Genomic DNA, 26,930 nt, shown 5'->3' with positions numbered 1-26,930 from the left:
CAACCCTAAATTCAGTCAGATTTGATCAAACTGAAATAATAGATAACAGAGCCCACTTATGAAATATATAAGGAACTGGTTAGAGATACAGTTTGGAATTCAGTCAGATCATGCTGTGTGGTTGACAGTGTAGCAACAAATGTTACTGAGGATAGGTTGGACTGTAATTTCATTCATGCACTTCAATACCCCTGAAACTGACCAATGTTAGGAAGATTAAATCCTTCTTAATGCAACTGCAATCTGATAAATACTGTATCATTAAAATATACAATGACTGCAGGAGCTGTCAATCTATCAGGATTTATTTGGATCATGCTATCCAGCTCTACTTGACACCATCACATCTTTCTGTCCCACTCTGCTTTAATTTCATTATGTCCTCAAGTACTGTAATTCCCAGTGAAAGTGGTGGTAACTGCACATGCAGATCTAAAGAAACAAATTGGCCTCGTAATACCAAGTCTCACAGTGGACTGCCTTCTAACCTCCCAAAGCCCTATGGAAATTCTTAGAAGCTGCCTTAACAATTTTTCTGCAGTAAAAGAGAAAAAGTGATAGTAATGGGTTAGCCGATCTTCATTTGGAAGCTAAAAATAAAAGTAGCTTTATTGCAGCTCTGATCTCTCATGTGTAAAACCTATCACCTACCATAAGAAGGCAGTTCATTGCAGCAGAAATCTGATTGATAGTACTGGAACTTTAGATCAAGCACAGAACAGAGAGCAACTGGTTCATAAAATGTACTCAGTGTCTTCAGGTTTTATATCAGGCTTCCTATAGAGAGCTTTGGTCCCATTAAATGCACTATATACCACTGAGCTCTGAAGCACTGTTCTTTTGAAATTCAGCTTATAACTATAAACCATGATTGACAAGTCTATTACTGTTGGTTACAAACTATTGAAATATTGTATTTTATGGTATACTCACTGAAATATTTTTCACAGTGGAATCCAAATACACTTGCTTTAGTAGAAAAATCATTTTAAGATGCAATAATTTTTTTTTTACTTTTTTTTTTTAATATATATATATAATGGAACATGCTTGATGTTAGGCTTGGATCACTCAGATATTCTGCAACATGAATGCACCCATTTTGTTACCAAGAACAGTGAATATAGTTGGCTAGATTCTTTAAAAAGAATGGAAATGAAAGGGCAAAACCTAATTTGTTACCAAGTTTCATAAACAAATGGCATTCATGCAAATTAATCCATCATTAGGATTCCTATCCAATTCTCACTCACATTGAAAAAAAAATCTTTCATTTTAGAATTGAATTAGTTGTTTAACCATAATTCTGTAAAGCTTTACTCAACAAACTTTATTTTAATAAGTACTCCCATGACTTGAGTGTATGAGTAAAGACTTTGACCTTTAGAGTCTGGTGAGAACATCAATGGATTCAGCAGCTGCATCTACTCTAGTCCCACATCTCTTACACGGCCACAGACAAATCGCTGAACTCCAACAAGTCCTTTTCTGTACACAAATTTGCACTAAGAATCAATATATTTGAATTAATTTTATAAGCCTGTGTAGGTTTTTCACATTTATTTTGCTTCCTCTATAGGGATTTACTTAAAACTGTGTCCTTAGTAGATTAAGGGGATTCTGAAGTAATTTTAAATGAACACGTGTATTTACAGAAATGTCAGTTAAGATAGTGCAGTTCTGTATGCAGTAGTTTAAAACATGTGAACACTAAAAAATAGCAGCTCTGAACTGAAATCAGAGCCACATGTTTTCATAAGTACAAAAACAACCACCTCCTTTTCAAAGTTATTATTCTATTCCTGTTTGTAAATTACTTTGAGATCCTGGGGTAAAAGAGTGAAAAACAGTTCAGTCACTCACTCACTGCTACATTACTTCAGCCTTACACCAGGAAGCACCAAAGAAAAAATGGTTTGACACTATGGGGAATTAGCTCTTCCATGATTTTAAACTGTCATATTTATAAATCATCTGTGATTTTCAGCTTTTTCAAAGTTTAAAACTCAGGAGCAGCTTTTCCACACCAGATAGCAGAATCATTCTGTATGTTGTGTTTTACTCTCTCTCACTGTATGAATGTTAAAACTCCTGCATCATCTGTTCATTGGGTTGCATTTTCTATTGTAAGAGGCTTAGTATCTGATGAGAGAAGCATAAAAGTGATTTAATTTTGGCAAGCTGTACAACTAAAATCAGCATTATTTCTGCTTAATAAACTCATCTTTCACACATATCTCTGTTAGCTAATGCTTAAAAAGAAGAAACAGTAATAAGCACTGAAAACATAAAACTGGTTTATGGCTAATTTTTAAGGACTACTGAGAACACCTGAACACCAGGACAAGATTATGAGCAGAGCTAGATTTTAGTTACCTTTGGAGAAATAAGCTCATTCTTTATGATAAATTTAAAATGAGATTTAAAGCTGGAAATAATACTTACGACTTTTGTGGCACTGACTTAGTTGCAACTTTTCCTGCTGGATCACTCCACTCTGCAAACAAAGGAAACACATTTCCAAATGTCAAAAGATTACTGTAGAATTAAAATGCATCCAAAGCTGTCAGCCCATCTAATTATGCTTGGTTTCACAACATGCCACAATGCATAACATGTAATAAAAAGTGGAACTGATCTGCTTTAGCATCATAGAAATTAATTTTTTTGCCTTTGTTTTAGTGATGTTAAGCAGGAAAAAAACCCAACAACCCAACCCTGCCTGTTAGGACTAGGATGATAAAGACCTACTTTGTACATTGTATCCTGAGGTCAGATGTTGGGAGTCCTATAAAGAAGAACACACAAAATGTCAACATTAGTTAAATAAGATGAAGAAGGTAAGATACATCTTGCCTTGCTAGATTAAGGACACTGGTATGACACAAACAGGGATGAAGATGGTACAGGCAAGGGATCATGTGATTGTTAAGGCAGTGCCAGTGACATTAGTTTAAAAAAACATTAACCATAGAGACAGCACCACTGAAAGACCCTTTCACAGTTCAGACAAGAGCTTCTCCTTAGCTAGAGACACTGCAGAGATTTATACATGCAGTGGTCCTAGCCTTTTCCAGGCTTGGCCATGCATGTGTGTATAAGCCATCCACCATGTGCAATCTAGACCCACCATGAATGGAACTATGGATTAAATTCAGCAGCACACTACCTTTCTTTCTTTCCTTTTTTTTTTTTTTTTTTTAATCTCACTGCTTGGAAATACAGTAACCTTTTATTGATAGTCATTGTTTCTATTTGGACTGTGACACACAGGATTTAATAAAGATGCAGGATGTAGATCTTTGCCTGATGGAAACTGGTCCAAATCCAATGAAATCAATGGAAGTACAACAACTTGAAAACAGCAAAGCATCTGGTTTGTAACACTAAGCATGCTAATGCCAGGATTCTTGTTGGCTCACAACTAAGCTGCTTCCTTAATGTCACAGTATTTTCTTGCTCAGTTTTTCTTTAGGCTTTATAGTCTACAGTGGTTGTAATCAGCTTTCCTTCCAAGCAGAGTCTGATCATTTGAAATTAAGGTGTTATTTACAACCTGATCTTACAGCCAGGCACTACTTTGCTGGAAGTGTTAGTTCTGTAAGATGTTAAAGTCATTAAAGCCCTCACTGCACTTCCTCTTAGGGCATTATTAGTTCCTAATATTATACTGTGCTGTCAGTCAGTCCCTTGTGAAGTAAATCATGCCCTAAGAGTAAACATGGCCCTTTACATTTGAATGTCAAAGGGATAAATTGTTCTGATAAGTTCCACCTTTTTTATCACACTTTAAAATACACATTTCTCATAAGGATACTTTTTTTTTAATAGTTAAATTAAGAACTTCTAACAGTACTTTTCCCAGTTTATGTGGCTGCAAAATCTAGCCACGTTGTGTCTAAGATGTATAATTTGGCTAGCTGTAATTGATTTAATGTGATGTTGTGAAGAGAAATTTCTGTTGTATGTTTTAAAGTAAAACTAGTGAACTTGGAAACATTTATGTGCTTGCCTATTTCCTGAAATGCTATCTTAAAAAAAAAAATCTAATTTATATTTTGCATTGAAGTGACATGGTCCAGAATTTCAGCATCAACATTTAACATGCTCAGAAATTAACTCTGATGTGGATCTTAAAAGTTCAAAGCAAACTTAATAGAAACAGAAGAGCAACCCAAAACGTTAGCTTTTCTAAACCTATGTTTATACTGCTGCCCACGGAGACACAGCTGTCTGCAGGACCTAGACCAGTTTCTGTAGAGCTCATCAAAACCTGAGCACTTAATTAAGAGATGGTATAAATGAGTGGAGTGGGCAAACCCCTCTGCTGCAACTGCATTCAGACAGGTTTCACATAAATGGGAACAACTGACTCTAACCCAATTTGCAATGAGGATTATACTCTTGTATGATTATGACTTCTGATGCTTAACGCTGCAGCAGCTAACTGCAGTGACAATGGCAGTGCTACAGCAGTAACAATCACATTTCATTCAAACAAGGCATTCTGGGCACTGGCTTTGTGATTTTAAGGAGCCACAGATACTCCTAATTTTATATGGTTTCCAAATAAGTATGGTGGCTGTGTTTCAGGCATGGGAATATCTGCCAAACAGATAAAATCACTATGAGAAAAATCACATTCCAGCTTCTAAACCAGGATATGATGGGTTTAAGGCATAATGTTAAGCAATACCAGTTTTGTAAGTTATAAGAAACTTTTATCTAGCTCCACATCACACTGTTGTAGATTTCCCACCCTAGGAAAGTTCTCCCCTTCCCCAAACATCATCATCTCAGAGCTGTAGAGGTCCCAGCAAAAGGTAGCTCTGGAAACGATAGCTCAATCTCTGAACGAGAGCTCAATCTCTGAACAATGCTAGAAGGCAGCAACAGAATTTGGGCTAAAGGCACATTCAAATCATACAACTGAACAGTTCACTGGGTATGAGGTGAACTGCAGGTACTCCCCAGGCACGTGTTTCTGAGGCAGCAAGTGCTGAGTGCTTGCTTTTCCCAAGGCCAATACAGAGGATCACACTGTGCAGCTTTGTGTGCCCTTGGATTGTGCACTGAGACAGATGCCACAGCACGGCTCTCATGAAGGATCATTTTAACTCACCATAATGTGACCATGCAGCCTAAGCCTCATAATGCAATCAAACCACTAAGTAGGAACAAATGACCATTTCATTGTACTGCACAAATAATAACAGAAGAAAACAACCAACCAAAATGGTACTTATAATAACAGAGATAAAGTTCACTTTAGCTCCACTGTAACTTTACAGCTTTAAATAATCAGTCCTACTACTAGTAGCAACAGCCTGATTAGGAATTTTCAACTAAAAGGAAGCCTTAGAAAATTTTTAAAATGAAACCAATTGCAAAAATTATCTCTCCATCAAAGTACATTAAACAGAACAGAATATTAATCAGGTCATTGGTAATAGCCTACTTGTACCTTGCTTGGGATAGAAAACTTGGTCTGCTCAGCCTTGCCTGGAGTGTGAATAGCAGTAAGAGGAGGAGGCCAGGAATGGGTCATCTCCTAGGGAAGAAAGAAGACATGGTTTTGAAAACAAATTAATGTCTGCATGGAGGAAAGAGAGCAAAAAATGATCACGTATTCTCCACTGTAATTGCCCTTCTAATGACTGTGGTTTATGGTAGATGCTGAGGCAGTAATACTTTCTTTGGCAACCTGTTATATGTTTGTTTGGTTGTTTCTCTTTGCCTACAAAGCTGCCTACTGAATACCAACTTGTAGGGCTGAAGTGTAAGCAAATCTAGCAACCTCCCATTTAGGGGACACCTTAACATAAAATAACAGGAAAAGGAAAAATTAGTCTGCTATCATTTGAGGAAATTCAATTACAAGCTAAGAAATCCCGACTCAATTCAGTGAGGTTTGGACTACCTGATCTATGCGTTTGAGTGACCTTGGGAGTTTCAAAGTTTATTACAAAGGTACCAGCTAGCTCCAGTGAAGCACTTCAATTGTCACTGTATTAAAATTAATGAATAGAAAATTTCAGATAGGATCACATATGCAAACCAAGACATTTGATGCTCAGTGTATAAATGCACACTATGGGTGGAAATGGTGAGGAAGTGCACAGTTAATTAAAGAAACATACCTACATCTGCCTACAGAGAAGTCCCACAACACTGTTGACCAAAGAACCTTGAATGATCATAAAGTTTTGACTTTACTTCAAAATGTATGGGCAGCAACCCCACATTGACCAGCACACAGCTGCACATTGCACTCACTCAGAGCACTACTGAGCTACATAATGACATGCAAAAATGGCATTGCACTGTTTTCAGTGAAGGGACAAAACCCCAACCCCACATCCTGCAGAGATGTGACCTTCTGATTAACTCTCTGCTAGTCTGTTCCTTAAGCACATGCACATTACTTTGGAGAATCAGAAGAAAGGATGTCATTTGTTTAATCATCCACATGACTTCACCATTTTTTGCTGTGTTCCAGTTTCTTTTGGAGGTCCCTCATCTCTAAGTACTTGCTAAGCTCTATTTTGTTCAACTTGTGAAATCTGATATATCTACCTTCTAATATATTATGACTATAAAGAACTGCTCAGGCTCTGTGTGTTGTGCATGCACCCATTAAGTTGTATAGATAAACACCTGGGTTTGTAAATACCTAGGAAAGTAGACAGGGGATAGCATTATTATTTTTCCTCCCCAGGAAAAGTTAAAAAAACTTTAATCAATCCAAATTTGGAAGTATTTAGAAATTCCTGGAAGTAACAATAATAAAACCAAGCATATGAAATGCTTTAAAGAGGAATTCAATGGAAACACTGTAATCCCACAAAATTGAGTTAGGATTTATTTTCACATGGTTTGGACTTAAATTTGATTCCAAAATCATGTTGACTGTTGGAGTGGGGAGATGACTGCTACAGAAGTGTGGATCTTTTTATAGACCTGGAGATTATATGAGAAAGTAAACCTGCACAGTTTGTTGGCTTAAAAGTCACTGTGGTCTTCTGATGTAGTAACATCAGGCATCCTCCTTTTTGAAAATTATTTAAACATTGTTTTAATTGACTCCATGTGCTTTATTTATTAGAGCTAGGCACGCTCGTCCTTTCAGCTAAGTCTGCTTTTTTCAGCTATAAAAGCCCTCAGGTAAGTAACTAAGAAGGACACATGCAGACACAATCTAATGAATCACCACAGATACAAATATTCCAAGCAAAGCTTTTAAGAGCTGCAGAGGTACAAGGCCAAATCATGAATTAAATGGAAGAAGGAGACTAGGGAAGGATTTAAACTTGCAGGTTTCTAAGGAAAAGTCAGAGCAAGAGAACTGAGTACAGGGAATATGGGGCAGAGGGTAAATAGCTTTACAAAACCAGACCCTAAAATTAATAGCCACCTTCAGGATTTATTTTCTTTCTCTGTATTTCATTTTTCCATCATTTCCTTCTCGTTCAAAAGAAAGTGTTCAGTGTGTTTAAATACAGGTAAAAGCACTGAGCCAGACTCTAAGAGGTCATTATGGAAAAAAAGCAGCTAGACGATGTTCTCTGTGCTTCTACTGAGGCAGCTTCCCTTCCTGTGGTGTACTCTGCTTAGCCTGATCTAATTTGAAATCTCCCAAGATATGAGGCTCATGCTCCTTCTCTTAGGAGAAGTGATGGAAGTCTTGAGAACAGTCTTCAAATACAGAAGGACCTGTTCTCCCATTTTATGGTGGATATGAACTTAAGCTGCAGCCAGAAAGATGCCAGTTAGACATAAGAAAAAGCTCTGTAATGGTAAAGACTGTGCAGCACTGAAACAGATTGCTCAGAGAGCTACACAGACTCTATCTTTGGAGCAACACACCTAAGAAGACATTAACACACATCAGTCAGGAATGACTTAGGCAGAATTGGTTCCTGCATTGGAACAGGGCTGTACAGTAGATGATGAGATTTCTAAGACCCTTCCCAGGCCTTTTTCTTGGGTTTGATAGATCTCTGATGGTCAAACACTACCCTTAGTACCTCTCTCATGGATGATAGATGCACAAAAAGGCATAAGAAAAAAAAACAATCCTGATGCTTGTCTTCTACAGCATTAGAGTCCACAAAGGCAGTTTCAAGTCCAATACTTTGCCCAAGTCATTAGAGGGCAGCCAGAAGAGCAGCTCTACACACATTGCCAACAGTAAATGTAATCTGAGGACACTGCTGCTAAAGACACCTTATCTGTGATACTCTGTCAGTTGCCCTTGTCAATCCTTTTAACTCTTAGCTAAATCTTTTGCTTTAAACTTTCTCCAATTTTCTGTTACACAGTAGTTAGAGCTGCACTCAGAAAAAAAATAATGTATGATGAATACATATTCTAAGGTTATTACAAATTTGATGTTACAGCTGGTGCTAAGCAACCTACTGTCTTGATGGAATAAAGATCACCAAGTCACTTACCATTTATTAAAGACTCTATTAATGATTTATTAATGTTTTATTAACTATTTATCAATGCAACCTTAATAAAAAGCATGTCTTGTTTCACAGTATCTTTTTGGTTTCTGCATTTATACAAACCTGATCAAACTCTCCCTGCTAGAAAGCCAGTAATGCATAAGGGGTAGTAACATTTTGTGTGTGATGCATACTGAATTCAAAACCATCTCAACCTATTTCATCTTTGAGGAAAAAGCTGAGGGAAGAATGAATATATAGATATATGCTTATATGCGGACAAGCAAATGACACTGAAGCCTAAAGGAACACAAAGGCAATAAATCTGTGGGCTGCTTTTCATTTATATTCCTTATAAAACAATGGAAAATTTGCAAAAGCAGTTGGGAATATCCTGACCAGTAATATGGCCTGCTTTATACTGGGCCAAAGGATTCCTGAGGAAGGGATTTTGATACATTGTCAGTATTGACAGGGACATAATAGATAAAATCATGAATATGTATTTGATTATTGTACTTCATTACTTCAGAAAATTCTCAGCATGAAAGGGATATCATGTAATTTTTCCTGAGAGAGGAAGAGAGGAAGAACCCTCTGTGACGGGCTGACTGCCTCCAACACAAAGTTTTTCTGGTACAAATATTAAGGCAGGCAGCTTTGTACTCATTGAAATTTTTTAGCAAATGTACTACCAGTGGCTAGCACTCAGTACATAGTTTTGGAGGAACAATGTGGTGGCATCTACAATGATGTCTTTGTCATAGTAGAATTCATCTTGCTACTGTCCAAAAAACTATTAGAAAGCCATTTGAAGATAGAATGCATGCATTTGTTAGTTTATGATTGAAAAGCCTGAGTTTATTTTGCAAAAAGCAATAATTTCCCTGACCATGATCTAAAAACACAGTGTTCATTTTGTAGGTTTTATCAATCACAGAAAATAAGTTCCCTTTACCCAAGAGGGGAATGGGATGCATTCCTTATCCTCCCATGGTAAATTAATAATACTTTCCATATATGGAGGAAGAGGAAGGACAGATGAAAATGATATTCAGTGAAAATGAATACAGAAATTGCTGTAGAAGCCAATAGGGGTCGGCTATAAATGTTACAGCATACATTTCCCTTTCTTCCTTTGTTGGCATTTGGAAATCCACAAAGAAAGTGATAGCAGTATTGAGATATTTTCTTCTCAGTACTGCTTGACTCCTCTATACCTCACACTTTTCAATACATTTTCCTCCTGTTGTAGCAAAAAAGGCAATTAATGACTTGTGTATGTGAAGAAAAACAATGCTCCATTACAGTGGGAAGGTGTCTCAGCTCAACAAGCTGAGAGTAATGAAGCTACACCACATGAATCCACCACTGGATTTCCACTTTGAGAAGTTTGACACAATCCTAAAAGTGACCACAGTCTATACAATTGACACTGTCAAATGATTCACCTCCCTGCTGGTGCCTGGGCCCCAAATGGTCCATGCTGTGCCTATAATAGTTCATTCCCAAGGCTCCTCTGTGAAACAGGTTAGATGCTTCTCTACAAAGTAGATCAAAACAATTTCTTCAGAGTCCACCTCAGAAAGATTATATGGTTAAAAACTATCTTAAATGTGGCTCACACTGTCAAGGATGGTCCTTCAATTCAGTCCCAAGCAGGTCATGTGCACTTGAGCACCTTTTCACATGTTCTTGGCATTTTCAAGAACATGTAGAACAACTGCCTAAAGGTCCTAATACAGCACTCATATTTGGATAAAATCATCCTTCTGGACAGACCTACTGATCAGTCAGGAACACAAAATGCCAGAATGGGTCAGGCTGGATGTCCCTGGGATTCACCTGGGATGCTGGCAGACAGTGGTAAATGCTGTGTTATTCACAAAGCACTTCAAGAACATCAGAGCAGTTATTATGGTAAAATTCTGATCCTCTATAATCTCTTTAATGCTGCATCCAGAACTAAATATTCAGTCAACACCAGCTAATACTACTTTTTGAGTCCTAAAAGTTAATAATATGCCCACAATTATTCAGGTACTTGCACTGACCTCTCAACCCACTTCCAGAAAGCTAGGCAGCCTTCATCTGTCCCTCTCAGTAACTGAAGTAATGACTTCATTGCCCAATACACAATGCCACACTCTGGCTGTGGACAGTATGGCTCATGCAATACCTCCTGTTCTTGGCAGCTCCTCATCCCCACTGAGAAGCACAGCCATATCCCATTGGTTTTATTTATTCAAAATGATCCTTGTTGGTAACCATCTCCAGGGATGGCACATCTAATTTTCATGCAGGCCCCAAGAGATAGGAAGTATGCACTGAACTGTTAAATACAACATAATATCCTGGCAGTGCAACAGTATAATATAAACAAAAGCACAATAAGTAATAAAAAGCTAATTCTTTCAAAAGTTACTAATACCAACATATAATTTCATCTCTGCAATTTAAAAAACATTGGCAACATTTCTCTAAGTAAATAAGCAACTGTATTTTGAAACTATTCACTGCTGGCACTTGTTTAAGGGAATCTGGTAATTTGTTCCATCCATCCTGAGCTTCACAAGCAAAAAAGCATGTCTTGAATCGTCTGTTTTCTTCTCTGAAACTCAGGGTTCACACCAAGAGGAGAGCAGAACTATAATTTACAGTTACAAAACAAGACTGCACCTACCCTGAGGCACTCCACTGTGCACATTTATACAATACATTACACCATCTCCTTTACATTGCCAGATGTAATCAATTCATGGTTTTTTCATACCAAATACAGCAGTGAATTATGTAGTCACATGACAAGACCTTAGCTATGTAATTTATTACAAAATGCTTTTAATTTCTGGAGCCATTTATGGCAACATCGTGAAATAATAACATCTCCAAATTCAGTATCAGGCAAAATTAAGTTACTAAACTACATAATTTCTCTCGTTCTGCAGGCTTAGCACAGAAACTGCTGAAGTTTTATGTTGTGCACTGAGTTTTAGTCCCAGGTAACCAGCTTATAACCCACATCTCAGAAGTCTGATGAAACTGAGTCTAAAAATCATCGTGAATTTGAAAGCATCAACTTGTGGCAGAAGACACTAGCTTTAGTCTTAAAACAGGAACATCACTTATCTGAAACAGAATATAGGAGGAAATTAAGAAACAAGGTTAGGCAACTTATTTCAGTTTAAAGCTGAATTCTTTTGCATAATCCACGGGTTGCTTTCATGAAAATTGAACTCCAAGTTGTTACTCATCAAATACAAAGAAATGAAGATACCACACACTGCTCTACAATACACATTGAAATTTTTTACAAAAGCTGGGGTTCTGCCTTCAAAACCAAGACTGCCAGATCTCTTTTATTCTGCTTACCACACAAGCAGTATTGCAGCATGGCTTTTCCTAAGTGGGTGTGCTAGGACAGCATTTATTTTTAACGTTATTTCTCTCTCGCATGGTCTCAACTGTAATGCCATTAAAACAGTGGTTTGAGGCTGAAGCAAAGACACAGTGAACACCTATAAAAAAAGCTCAAACCTGCCCTTACAGAAGCTTCTTTTTCACTCCTTCCTTTTCTTGATCTATGTGATGCTCTCCCTACCATGTGTCCCAGCTAAAAACCTGCTTAGCCCTTAGAGCTGTAAGAATGCACTCTCCCCTGTGGAGTAGAATTATCTTCCCAAGGACTACATCAGAGACTATGAAAGCTTTGAGGGCAAAGACTGCTTCGTATTTTGTCTGATGAAATGTGTAGGACAGTGGTAGAACTTCTGAATGTTGGCTGGAAATATGGAACAGTGAATATTGGCTGGAAAATCCTGAGTGGACAACATAGCCAGCCCGATCAGAGGCCAAAAAATCCTGGAGAGACAGAAAACTTAAAACTGAAGCCTGACCATTGGATCCTCTAATTTGGCATGTTGTTGTGGGGTTTCTTTTTGTTTGTTTGATTTTTATTGTAAAGTTAAAAGCTTAGTATGTTTGCCTAAAAATATGCTTTTGGTTCTGGCTTGTAACAGAGAGGTAGAAGCCTTGTTGCCTTGACCCATTCTCTTCTCTTACAAAAAGACCTAAGCAGTCACCTGAAACTCTATCAAGTGACCTGGCATTTATTATAGTAATTCAAGCCTTTGGAAAAGAACAAACATTTCAGTCTGGATTTCCTTTTCCTCACTTGTGCCTTGAAGCAGGTCTGTTCCTGCATCTGTGTGTCCTGTAAATCATGCCAATGCTCCCCTTTGATCCACTCCTGCTAAGCAAACAGGTGCAGAAAAAAATGGATCTGTGTTATAGAAGATGTTTTGATACAACATAGACTTTTTGGCACGTCAGCCTTACCCAAATAAACCAGCTTAAAGAGTAAAGAAAAATGAAGCCAAAACACACTGAGGTCTTTTTTTGATCTCCCTTAAGGTATGGAGACTACAGAGTATTTCTGGTACATAGATTCCCACTGTCACATGCACACATTTGATCCCACGTTTCCCAGCTCATTCTTTCTTACAAAGCTACTAAGTCTGAGGTTGGGAACATTAAATACTTGGAATTGCCACTAAGACATACAACAGCTGAGGGTGCTTGGTCCCACACAGAGTGGTCCTAATGTCTGAAATCAGCATGTTCAGACTACACAGCAGCTTAATTTATCCTCCTCCCATGCCTGCATTTTTAAACATCTTTTGACAACCAGCTATGCTGAAAGAAACTGACTCCTAAAAACAGAGCTGAAAAAAGGCTAAGTCCATAACACTACACTACTTTCTGGTTTTCTTTTTTTTTTTTTCCCACAGGAAAAACAGTGAGTAGGACACAAAAGCCGCAGCACTAATATGTAGTAAGTTTGGTGCTCCAGCATTAAAAAAAATTATATATATATATATATATATATACATTACCAGACAATGACACATATTATCTTGCTTCTAGATGGCCAAAAAAAGAATAGCAAACTGTTCATTAGTAAGAGTTTATCAGGGGTCATATGAGCAATCTGGAACAAACTTGGAGCAAGCCCAAGAAAAGACCACCCAGCAGATCCATGGTTGTGAGCTAGCTCTAAGCAGTTAGTGCTATTTGTAACTCCAGCTGATGTCAAGCAGTGACAATTACCAGTTATCATACAAAGACAAACTGGAGTAAACCTGCCAAATACTTTACTTTTTTTTTTTCTTTTTTTTTTTTTTTTAGCACAAAGTGTAATGTATTATGATGTTCAAGCAATTACCAAAAGGAGTTGCTGATCTCACTTTGCTGGAGAGATACAAAGGCTTGAAGCAGTAACACTACATTCTTTTTGAAGGGTAACTTGTGTTGTAAGTGAAAGACACTATAAAATGACAACACTGCTGCAAAGGAGACAGAATGACACATTTAGTCAGATTCCCAGTCTAAGCCTTTTCAAAGAGCACAAGCAGTTAGTGCAACATTCCTCAGGGTTCCTGTATCCTTTCAAACACGATAGCTTTCTTGTAGTTTACACTTATCATATTAGAAAAATGTTAATGAGGAGATCATGACAACTTCTTTTAAAAGCAACAATGCCTCAACTGGCAAGGAAAAAAGGAGTGATAACTATTTTCATGGAAAGAAGCCTCCAGTGAACGTCTCACTGTTGAAGTAGTGTTGTTTTTTGTCTGAACTCAGCAATAACAAGAGGCTGCTCTTCAAAAAAATCTGAGCACCAGTTTTCACTCCTTTGGTACCACATTCCTTTTTTTCAGAGAAATAAGCAGCTCAGACCTCATAGCGTAAAGATTAAGGTCTCAGGAGGTTACAAGTGATAAAATACTGGAGTAAGTAGGAAGGGATTAACTGGCTTGATTAAAAAAAATAATACTATTGGGAATATTCTCCTACAAACTAAACAAAAGTTGTTTGTTTTGGGTGTGGTTGTTTTCTTGTTTTATTTTGGTTTTTGTTTGGTTGGGTTCTTTTCTCTGAGGCTCAGAATAGTATTTTTAAAGGTTACTGTAGCTTGGGGTACACAAACAGCATATTCTTTAGCAGGATATACTCATGGCAAAGAAATTAATGGACTACAAACCCCAGAGGGGCTTCTAACACTCAGTGCTCATGCAATAAACTCCATCAGATCTCAAAGCATTCCTGCAGAACCTGCCATTTTCCAGTTTGGCTCCAGAAATTTGGCCAGTGCCTTAAATCACCCACTCAGCATGCTGCAAACACAGTGAATACTACCCTGCTTTTTTCTCCCCCCTCCTAGTAGTAACTTATGCAAGTCTCCCAAGTCCATGTGTGTCCACGTTGCTCCCGTTTCACCCTGCAAAGTACTAGTAGATGTTATGTCCATCGCTTAGATGTTATTTCCATCTCTCTCACCCAAAATATTTCCTTAGGCATTGCACAGAATGGAATAGAGGAAGCATTTAAAGAAAAGCTGTAACCTGACGAGCATTTGATTTCCAGTGACATCCATACTGGAGCCCTGGAAGACAACACGGTAACACTTTGCAGCAGGTAGAATAAACAGTGCATGTAGAAGTTGAATATGTTGTCCAAACTTCAGATTTCTATTTCAATCACAGAATGGCTTAGGTTGGAAGGGACCTCAGAGATCATGTACTCCACCCCCCCTGCCATGGGCAGGGATTGCCTCTCAACTAGACTCTGTTGCCCAAGGCCTCATCCAATCTGGCCTCCAGGGAGGGGGCATCCCCAACGACTCTGGGCAACCTATTCCAGGGTAGTAATCACTTTTGTAGTTTGTAGTCAGTCAAACAAAGGACCTCAATGCTTTTGAACTACTAAAAGCATCTTCCTTTCTAATGCTACAGCCGGACATTTTCTTCAGCTGATTTCTGCAAGGCCGGGTGCCTGCATGGCTGCTTTCCTTGGCACGACAGGAAAAAAATCATTAAAAAAATCCAACATTCTGGTCAGATTTTCTAGCTATCCAACGAAATGGTTATGCGAGCTGACAGAAGTCAATGTGGCAGGATCTACAGGCTAATTAAACAAATGTGACAATTTTACTGTGACAATTTGAAAATGCTTAAAATTGTCTTGCGGCCACAGTGTGCATTCTTCTCAAAGGTGTATTCAAACTCATGTACTGTATTAAGACATTGAAAAGAACCCACATATTCAATGTAAAATGCAATTATAAGCACAATTTGAAATGTATCACTAAAAGAGATTGGAAGTTCACCAGGTTTCTCAGAACATTAAATTCAATGACACCCTTTCTTTAAAGAAACGTTAGAAAGTCTCTATAGAAATGGATAAGCCACAGTATGCAATATCATTTTAAATATCTGCTTGAGCCTTGCATTTGCACAGCTATAACACCAATAATTCCAGCTGAGGGCCTCAATGCATTTTGCTAGCAACCAATTTAACTTCACAGTGCAATGGCAGTGTGGGTGAAGTTCTATTTCCTCATTTCATGGAAAGAGCCACTGTGGAGTGAAGGGGCATCTCAAGGTTATACAGGAAGATTAAAGGTAGAACATTTTATCTGAGTCTATGTATTCAAACATTTCTGGAGAAGATGTTCAAAGAGAGAGGAAGGTGGACCATACCAGTCTTTTACTAGCAGGTGTGAAGTGGTACATTCTGAAGCTGAAATGATCTCCACAGGTAAGAAGGAAGATACCTGCAGAAAGAGCTCCACTGATTATGCTGCACCACAATCTTGAAGTCTACAGATCAGCGTAGGAAAGACATAAATTGTTCCCTGCAAAAAGGTGACTTCCAGAACTATTCTCTTTACAGAATGATCAGTAACTTAAGATTGCCTTCCCATGTTAAGTTGTTTCCACAAAACCCATGGAGTCCAGTAAGGCTGAGAGTGTGTCATCCTCTGATTCCCTGAAAGGAGAAATGACTTGCTTATCCAGGTGGTTTGTCAGGAATAAGTATTTCTTGGTATATACTTGGTAGGTCTGATAGTATCTGTATTCTTACTTCAAGAGAAAAGATTAGGAGTGACTTGGCTTAAATTTAGATTGCAGTACATGAAGAAAATGGAAACAAATATTGCTGGTATCTGCTGTAACAGAATACTTACACTCATTCCCTCTGAAAATTAACAGTGTAATCCAAAGCTCTACTGCCAGGTTTAATGCAGGTATCATCTTTGCCCTGTTTTCTTTCCTTCTAAGAGCACAAGAGCAGACAATCATCAAAGGCTTCAGCATGGTGGGTGTATTTAAAGCAGTGAAATTGAGTATGCCTCAAGTATCTTCTAGCCACTTTTTGGTCAGGTGTTGGGGGGGGGGTTGTTTGTTTGTGGTTCTTTTTTTTTCTTATTTGTTTGTTTTTGTTTTGGGGGGGGTGGTGGTGGTGTGTTATTTATTTATTTGATTTTTCATTTCTCTAGTTCGTTCCTTGATACATTTTTGTAACCACCAAGCACATTTTTTAAAGGTTTCTATTGTTACGGCCAGGTGAAACTTCAGAGGAGACTTTGAAATTCTTGAAACTCTTTCTGAGGATTCATTTAATTACACCTTCCAACCTTGCAAGTGTGTCTAGTCTTTTCCTAGCTCCGTTTCTCTTATCTAACCACATATGACCAACTTATCCTTTAGAGGCCCCATCAGCTTCTTCAGCAGTGCCAACTTATGGGGAGGCTTCCTGCCAGGGCTTAAGACTCACAATACTTGCCCTCAGGGCTGCAAAAATGAAGCCTTTTCCTTTTGTGAGATAAAGAGGCACAGAAGATGCTACAGACTTTGTCACTTCAAACTAGAATTGTTTCTAAAGCAAGCATTCATTTCAGAAAGCCTAACTCGATTTTAATATGTTCTCAATGTCTTCATACTGTGCCTAAAGCAATTTGTTATGTAGAGTACACATTATTAATCTACTTAAATGAAAGGTAACATTGCTAGTAGTTTAAGCACTCAATGCCCATATTTAACCATGTTTCATTTTGACAGGACAAGATGAAATAACAGAAATGATTAATCTGAGACCAGAGGAATATTTTACTACCTATATTTCAAAATAGGACTAGATTTTTTTCACTTGGCAGTGAGATGTGTATGTAGAACAGAGGAGCTTCAGACGGACTTTGTGCTCAACCACACTGCACACTGTGCCAGCAGCCACTGCTACCAGGCACTCTGGAACTGGCAGTGTACTCCAGGGCAGGCACACAACAGATTCTGAAGTTCTTAATCAAACTGGTACAGCCCACAAGGTCCTTAAGGGAGGATACCTGGTACAGCTAGAGGCAAACACTACCACAGTGCAGAAATGTTTACAATTTTCAATCGAGTTCAGCACTTAGGGCCTTTTTTATTCCTGGGAGCACACAATAGGTCAAAGTTGATCTGACATCCCACATTCCTTGGGTCTGTTTTCTCTCACACTTTCACTCAAAGATAAGAGAGTTACTCTTTATACACAATGATGAAAAGGAATGGGAAGTCAGGTCCCATGAGTCTGCAAATCTGAAGTAGGGATCTCAGTTTTGTGATACTGTCCACTCAACTACAAGACCCCATCAACTTGATTCCCCCCATTTTCTGTCTCCTTCACTTCTAGTTATTTCTGGAATTACAAAACTTAGAGGTATTTGAAAAAACATATGAAGTGACCAACACTTTTAAATGATGCAGAGGGTGCATCTGATCTGAGAAACTGCAAGACTTCTAATCCTTTCTTCTAAGAAAATTATTTTGCTTGAATTATTTATTTGGTTGCACTAGCTTTGAAAATAAGTATTTTGTATATTCTTAAGATTTTTTTTTAATGATAACAGACTATTGAATCAGCTGAGCACTATGTTATTACATAGTGGATCATTTTTGAGGTGACTGTCAGTGAGGAAGAGAAACTAAAAGTGGTTGCTTTGGTGCAAAAATTATGCTGAAAGACTTGGAAAACAAATAAGAACATTTTCTCTTTTAGTTATTAATTTCTCACAAGAGTGTGTAAATTCTCTTTGGGAGCAGTAATATATGTCTGAACTCTTATGATGTCAGCTCACTTTACAGTAACTGCAGTAGCAATGGTAAATCTGGACATGATAACAGAATTATATAATACTACCAATACCACCAATATTTCAGTTTGGCAGTACAAAAATATATGTTTAAATATTATAGTTAAGGAGATAAAAAAAACAGAATTGAACATTGAGTTCAAAATCGATGCACTGCAATCTCTCTCTCTTTTCCTGAATACCTTTTGTAATCTTTTTCTTTTTTTTTTTTTTATTACAGTGTAGACAGGCTGCAATAGACCCACACAGTGATCAGATTTTACATTTCCAAGTTCTTTGCTAAGTAATTTTCTTTAATACTGCTATGAAAATAAATCTTTATTTGATAAATGTGCCTGCAGGCTGGAATCAGACCTTGCTTCTCTGTCCTGACAAAGGTCTAGTCTTTTGCTGCCTTACATCTTGAAGAGGCATTTATCCCTGTAATAGGCAGGTGCAAAACACCACCTTCCGAATACAGGAGACACTGCACACCCACAAGCATTTGTCAGATCAGACAGTCAACCTTTTCTCCCTGTCACCTCCCCAACAGCATGAAGTCTGCTTTGCACTGATCTGGCAGCACAAAGCAGATTTAGAGTACATATCTTCGTTACAAGTGAATTCCTCTCATACTCAACCTGCACCATGCCAGCAGTGCAACGCTGGCCTACAAACCCAATAGCATAAGCTATGTACTTGAGTACATACCAACTTCCTACTCAGCTAGCCTAGAGTTAGCTCTGAGTTTTCTACGTTATTTACCTTCAAGTGAATATAGACAGTTTTGGAATAATGTTCCTGAGGTGCCTTTCCCACAGGTGGCATCATAATGTTGTTGTCACTGTAAAGTGAATGGCCGAAAACTTCGATAACTCTGTTTTACTTTATTCAGGTGTAACTCACAGTGGCCAAGGCAAGACTCTGTGTTAAGGGTCTGCTCCAGACAGGGAAGACCTAAAGCTGCATTCCATAACTCTGACAGAGCCTTCTGCACTTCAAGCCTACAGCAGGCTGTCCTCAAATGACTCCCAACTACTGATCTCACTGTGACTGTGTGTATACAGCTGGACAGTGCACAAAATGCTGGGAAAAGGCTTCTTCTGACCTTTCTGGAATTGTTGCTGAATGTTTGTAGTGGTATTGAGGTGAGAACTGCCAAACCAGGAGTGAGCTGTTCTCAAAGAACTATTCAGCATTTCCACTTTCTGGAGTGAGACTACATCTAGAGTCATCAAAGTGAAGGACTAGTTGCTGATTCTAGGTATACCTAAAGTAATGTAGGGGTAACTCCTTTTTATTTAATAACAGCAGTAGCAAGGTTAGGGGAGCTGCTGCCAATTTATACCAGCGTGGAAAGAAGAAGAATTCAATGAACTCAAATGAGATCAGAGGTCAGTGGAATTACCCCTTGATTTATTTTGATGTGAGAGCAGAAACTGGTTCTGCCTGCACTGAGAAAATGCTGATAGAGAGTTGAAAATGCAATGGCTTGGCAATTGCTAAGAAATTATTTTTTTTATCCATTCAAATCTTCATGTACATAAGTAAAGTCAAAATGGAAAAACAACCCCACAGTTGCAACACATTGCCTTACACGCTTCCAAAGGCTGCACACCAGATGAGGGACAAAGGCCACAGACACACATTTACACATGGGTTAATTTTTCAATCCATTTTTTCATTTCAATAGAAATAATAAATCACCTTATCCTGGAGAAAGAAGCAGCTTGACACAAAACATACGGTGCTGGGCTATTTTTATAGCATACCTAAGACATATAGGGATTCATTTATTTACTCAGCTATTTAAAAGTGGCTACTCTTACTCATTCTCTGGACAGCTAAATGCCAGGTTGCTAAGTTACTGTTACTTGACATCATCTCCTCCCCAACGTGTTCCCACATTTGACAGGTTCACATGATTTACTAGGCCAGTCAGCTCGTTATTCACTTGTCCAATGACGTCTGGATAATCATTTTAAATTCACATCATGTCCTCCCCACCAAGCCCCCAGTTACCACATGAAAATATTTAAACTGCCTGTCAGCTACTAAGTGCATTTGTAACCACACTGGACAGCATACCTGTATTTTTCAAATCACAATTATTATCATTAGGTTTAGCATCATTTTTCAATGTTGGTTTGTATTTTAGAAGAGAAAACAATTACTGAGGGGCAAATAATGGGCTGTATCTGTTACAGTCTAATTTTGCTTCGTGAACAGCTCACCTCAGCTATGGATGATACATATTAAACTCATTAGTGCTTTCAATTGGCATGAGGAAGGTAATACTACACACAATTTGCACAGTCAAGGGCATTTTCACCTGCTGATCAATTTACATATTCTCCAATGTCATTAGACATGATCTAGTCACCAGAAGAATAGAAGACCATTCAAATTATAGACTTTGCTCATTTAATTCCAATCATTTTTATACTGACTACAATCTGAATTACATTTAAAATTTGTTTTGCTTCCAGACTAGAAAGCTTTTAATTACTAACATATCTGTCCACATAACATCAGAAGTCCATGTAGTTACTTGATGCCTTACTACAGCATCTATGAACCCACAAGAATTCTTTTGTTCCTCTAAGCAGAGACAGATTTTTAGACAGAAGTGCCTGCCCAGATGGTTAGCAACACAGACATGAAAGCTCAGTGTGTACAGACCAGAGCCTCACTCCTGTGGGATCACATCTGATCGATTGCCTAAACACCTAGCCCAAAGTTCCAACTGACAGTACAAGTCCTCAAGAAAATGTAGTTAAATAAAATTTCCTTTCCATCCTGTGTAATGTTTTATGGTTATGACCTCTTTTCCCAGAGCTAAACCAATGCTACGGGGGTCCCTTCTATATTCTCTATAGACAGAAAAAGGATCACTGCTAGTTCACCCTTAGTGTCACATCTACAGCCCCGCCTATGCCTGGACCAGCATGATGGGTCACATAACAGGCAGTGACAGCAAGGCACACTGATGTAAAGCACTGCTACAAGTGGCACAAGTAACAGCTTCAGAAGGCTGGTTTAAAATGTCAGTTCTCCCGTCCCATCTGCACTTCGTATCACAACATTTCAATGAACTCATTTTTCAATGGCTGCACATAACAAGTGACAACTTAATTTAAATCCATATTACTAAAATGTGAATTACACACACACTGTTGATTGCCTGTCTTCCACGTTATCCACACTTTCAAAGCCATTTTTGTTGGTTTAAAAAAAACAAGCCACATTTTGGAACAGAAAAAAAAAAAATCTTCCAACCACCAGCGTACTCATCTTCATCTTTCATTTTGGTATGAGCAAGCTGTATTAAACTCAGTCCTCCTGTACTACCTTTCCAGCTTGGCCTCAGTTGTACAACAAGGAATTATTTATTTTTAATAATTATTTTTAACAGTGTTCTCAGCCATCCTGGTTAGAAAAGCAAAATCAACAGGAGACTGGTCTGTCATTAACCTTTGGTTATAGTATTAGGAACAGTCCTTAAAGCATTTACACAAGATGACATAAGTGGCTAAGTGTTTCAGGATATCTGAGGACTGTGAAATTTTGTCTCTGAAGACACAGAGGTCTGAATGGACTCATGACCTTTCCCCTCAGCTGGAAATTTTTGACCATAAACTCAATTAAACCCTTTTTCCTAGGGAGAAAAGAAAAGAAAGGAAAAGAAAGAAAAAGAAAAGAAAAAAGAAAAGAAAAGAAAAGAAAAGAAAAGAAAAGAAAAGAAAAGAAAAGAAAAGAAAAGAAAAGAAAAGAAAAGAAAAGAAAAGAAAACAAAAGAAAAGAAAAGAAAAGAAAACAAAAGAAAACAAAACAAAAGAAAAGAAAAGAAAAGAAAAGAAACGGAGAAGAATGAAAGAAAGACGACAGAGATTAGGAATTGCAAACCTCTACAATTACAAAAACCATTAATCAACTTCAGCCTGAAAAAAGAGCTCTGTAAAATCAGAGGTCACAGATCTTAGCTTGGGTCCCTCTTCCTTGTAAGTTTAGGAAAATAACCTTCAAGAGTTATTGTGTCTTTCTGAGGGGTGAAACTGAAGTCCCTTCATACCTTCAGCTAAAAAAAAAAAAAAAAAAAAAAAATTAAAAAAAGGCAAACTTCAAGGTATTAAATGCTCTCAAGGGAGCCTGGCAGGGTCAGGGTGAGGAAGGCAGCATCACCTTTCCTCCAAAACCTTGGAATGCACAGCTCAGCAGCAGACACAGCCAAGAGTAGAAATTACTAGTCACTGCCAATGGTTTGGTTGGTCAAAACGCACACTGTGATGGCCCCATCTGCCTGCCTTTGGAACCTGACTGTCTTGTAATCCTTGTTTACCTCTGCAACACCCCTGACAGGAAGGAAATGTTAATAGCCTTATTTTTAACCTGGGAATACTGACTTGAGGGAGCTGAGGTACACATATATAAAGGTTCTTCAGATCCTATGTAAATGACCCCAAAAGGCCATAAAGTATCTGTCAGAGCTAGGAACTTAATCCAGGTTCTGAAAGCACAAATCACTGCTGAAACCAAGGGTCATCCTTTCATCTGGAGCAGGCCAGCTCCAGACACTGGACTTCAATGAGGAGTCAGAAGGCTACATTCTGACCACTGCTGTGCATCACATTCTTTTACTTATTTTCTTTGTCAAGTAGAAGTACATACTCTACATGCAACCAAAACACATTTCCCACTAGCTTATTCTGCATTTTAAATTTGAGAAGGACAAAGTCATTGACAAAAGTTAGTACTTTTACTTGCACGTGTACTTCAGCACCATGTGAATCTGTCATTGAAGGCAACCAACTGGGACTGGGGCTTGCTAGGCTTTTGATGGGCAGCCCCAGATGTTGTTCTCTGATCTGCTGCCTTCATACGCTTCACTGTCTTGCTGGCATCCTGCAGCCTGCTTGCAGACAGGTTACAAGAAGGCTGCAGATAGCCTGTTGGTGCCCAGAGCTGCCCACAGCCACACTACTGGCACTCTAAGCCATTCTCACCATGTAACATCACACAAACCTACCTAGCTGCACACATAGAAAGGAGAGTGCACCCCAGACAAACCCTGGCCAAGGCCCCACACTCACCTGTGGTGTGCCAAGCCCACACCTGCTCCATGGCACAGGCAGTCTGATATGCTCATGACGGCTTCTGGCTATGCCTGCAGCCATGGATGGCAGGTTTGCTCCATGGCTGGATGGCAAGGCTGGGCACAAGGGATGCCTCCAGGCATATTCACCTGGCAGTCAAGAATGATCTGCTGACTTGTATCCTTTTTCTGGGTGCCCATTACATGAGACAGAGCCCCAGAGACATGGAAACCTGCCAAACCCCTGCTCTCTCCAACTCAAGAGACCTCCTGAGTTTAACAGCCTGCTGGTGATAGGAAGTGCTGCCTGCAGCCAGAGACTGTGTGGTTCATCCTCATCTTCTGAAGATGACAGAAAGTCCTGCATCCATCTCAGCAGATTTCAGAAAGAAGCTCAGGATATTCTGCCTCTGTTAAATTAAATTACAGTCATGGGGCAGGAAATAGGATCACCTTCTCTTGATTAGAAAAAAGACATTTCTGTTTCCTGGAGTTCATATGCACTGTTCCCACATTAAAACTGTCATCTGGATGATTGATTCTTGAATTTTGCTACATCACATTTTCTTTTGATGCTGTTTACTGAAAAAAACTGCTTTCCTCAGCTAGCAAGTCATTCATTCCCACTATATCAACGAACTTAACTGAAGTATACAGAGGAAGAAGACATTTAAAATGTATCAAGCATTTTGCACAACCTTTCAACATTTTCTTTGCTGTTGCTTCCTTAGTGTTATGTAGGTAATAAACCACTTATCACTTTGAGGGTTCAAACAAACTTTTATTTATTTCCTTGTTGCTGGGTTCACGGGCAGAAGTATACTCATTCCTCTGTTACTGCAGGTCTGCACCCCCATGCTTGTCTGCTGGTCCAACATACTTCTGCAGCAACAGCAGCAGCCCAGAAGGATATCTACAGCACCTCAAGATAATATGTGTACCTAAATGTCCTGGTTTAAGACTGTCAGCTCTCACAAGCAAGCCTCCCACACAAAGTTTGGGAGGGAAAGGAACAAAAAGAGCCCTGGGATGAGACAAGGAGTTTAATGAGACAATCCAATGTACAATTAGCTTAGCCTGTTTTGCAGAAGAGCATAGCAGAAGGCAGCCATAAAACAACTCCACCATCCCTAAGCCTGCAGCCAGCCCAGCAGAAAAGGCCAGCACTCCAAACCAGAAACTGGATGCAGCAACTGGAACAGAAAGCCTCTCATATTACAATCTGAACTACCAACCCCATGATGCTTTGGCTCCAGCCAGCACTTTCATTGTAAAGCTGGCATGAGGGCAGCATGGTATTGAATACCCATCAGCAGATTCAGTAGGTTAAACCCATGACACCAAACCAGGAGCAAGTTTCCCAAACTATTGATGTCTGGATTGCAATCAGTACTGAGAAGTCTATCTTACTGTATAAGCAAGAATAAGTCCATGTTTTGCAAGCAAGTTGCATCAATTGTTACACAACATTTCACGTCTGGGTTAGTTTGCATCAGTTGCTCTGAGTGGTAAGCACGAGGCTGGCACAAATTCCCACTGAAATGTTATCTCCTCTACGCTGAAAACCAGCAGGTTGTTTGGCAGGAATGTAGCTTGACAGATGAGTAACAACTCATGAGGATAAAAACCTAAATCCCAGATAGGAACTAGTGGATAGAAAAGTTGCCTCTAGAAAAATCTCACTGCCAAGAGGGGACCACAAAGTTAGAGCGTCTGAGGAAAAGTCCATCTCACATTTAAAGTAAGGCAGATTTATATGCAGCTGGTGCTCACTCCCCTTTTATTTGATACATGATCTTGTGGCAATTAAGCCATTCTCAGTTTGGAGCAGTTGTTTTAATTTTCTTTATTCAACCACAGAACAGAGCTCCCAGGAAAAAAATGTTTGTGGGTCTTTAACAAAATCATGAACGATGAGCAACTGTAGTTTGGGGGAAGAAGGAGAAATACTGTGGGCCAGTCTGTGAGTGGGAGAATTAAGGCAACTTCTCCTCAAGGGAGGAGGAAAATAAAGAATCATAGAATTGTTTTGGGTTAAAAAAGACCTCTAAGACCATCAAGTCCAACCACTGACCTAATACCACCATGGCCATTACAGTATCACAGTACATCAGAGGTTGGAAGGCACCTCCAGAGGTCATGGGGTCCAACCCCCCTGCCAAAGCAGGATCGCCCAGGGGCGTCGGCACAGGAATGCATCCAGACAGGTGTTGATTGTGTCCAGAGAAGGAGATTCCACAACCTCACTGGGCAGTCTGTTCCAGTGCTCTGTCACCCTCACTGTAAAGAAGTTTCTCCTCATGTTGAGGTGAAATTTTTTATGTTCAAGATTGTACCATTGGTTCTTTTGGCCACAAGAGCACATTGTTGTTCCTTGGAGAACTCTGTCCACCAGCACTCCAAGATCTTTCTCTGTGGAGCTGCTTTCCAGCAGGGCAGCCTCTAACCTGTACTGGTGCCTGCTGTTATTTCTTCCCAGATGCAGGACTCTGCACTTGTCCTTATTGAACTTCATGAGGTTTGCCTGCAGCCAGCTCTCAGCCTGTCAAGATCTCATTGGATGGCTGCACAGCCTGATGGGGTGTCAGCCACCACCCCCCTACCCCCTAGTTTTGTATCATCAGTGAACTTGCTGAGGGTACACTCAATCCCCTCAGACAGGTTGTTGATAGAGATACTGAACAAAACTGGACCCAGTACCAATCCCTGGAGGCCACAGGCCTCCAACTTGACTCTGTGCCATTAATGACATCCCTTTGAACTCTGCTGTTGAGCCAGTTTTCAAACCACCTCATGGACCACGTCTCATGTTTCTTGAACACTTCCAGGGATGCTGACTCCACCACTGTCCTGGGTAACTTATTCCAATGCCTGACCACTCTGTCTGTAAAGAAATTTTTCCTAGTATCCATCCTAAACCTTCTCTGGCACAATTTCAGGCCATTTACTCTTGTCCTGCCACCTGATGCTAGAGAGAAGAGACTAGCTACAACCTCCTTTCAAGTAGTTGTAGAAAGCAATGAGGTCTCCCCTCAGTCTACTCTTCTCCAGACTAAACAATCCCTAAATGAGCTTGAGTTCCTTGTATGACTTGTTCTCTAGACCACTCAGCTGCTTCACTGCCATTCTCTGGACACTCTCTAGCACCTCAACGTCTTTCTTGTAGTGAGAGGCCCAAAACTGAACACAGTATTCAAGGTGCAGCCTCACCAGTGCTGAGCACAGGGGCATGATCAATTTCCTGGTCTTGCTGGTCCCACTATTCCTTATACAGGCCAGGATGCTGTTGGCCTTCTTAGCCTCCTGAGCACATTGCTGGTTGATGTTCAGATGGCTATGAACCAACACCCCCAGTTCATTTTCTGGCAGGCAACTTTCTAGCCACTTTGCCCCAAGCCTGTAGTATTGCATGGGGTTGGTGTGACCCAAGTGCAGG

The 26,930-nt window shown here is 39.3% G+C and overlaps 1 protein-coding gene across 1 annotated transcript in view; it reads right to left on the bottom strand.

Moving 5' to 3' along the window:
• The window catches only part of AFF2 (ALF transcription elongation factor 2), a 331,562-nt gene that overhangs the window by 120,561 nt on the left and 184,071 nt on the right, over positions 1 to 26,930 (bottom strand). Inside the window, exons 7-9 of the mRNA XM_054388853.1 lie at positions 5,465 to 5,551; positions 2,752 to 2,788; positions 2,446 to 2,497 (exon numbers count right to left, since the gene is read on the bottom strand). Coding sequence (XP_054244828.1) covers positions 2,446 to 2,497; positions 2,752 to 2,788; positions 5,465 to 5,551 — 176 coding nt within the window. The remainder of the gene's footprint in view (positions 1 to 2,445; positions 2,498 to 2,751; positions 2,789 to 5,464; positions 5,552 to 26,930) is intronic.

The sequence above is a fragment of the Indicator indicator genome, chromosome 17 (assembly GCF_027791375.1).
Source record: "Indicator indicator isolate 239-I01 chromosome 17, UM_Iind_1.1, whole genome shotgun sequence".
Classification (NCBI taxonomy): domain Eukaryota; kingdom Metazoa; phylum Chordata; class Aves; order Piciformes; family Indicatoridae; genus Indicator; species Indicator indicator.
The sequence above is the reverse complement of the archived record's forward strand: the minus strand, read 5'-3'. Positions and strand labels throughout refer to the sequence as shown.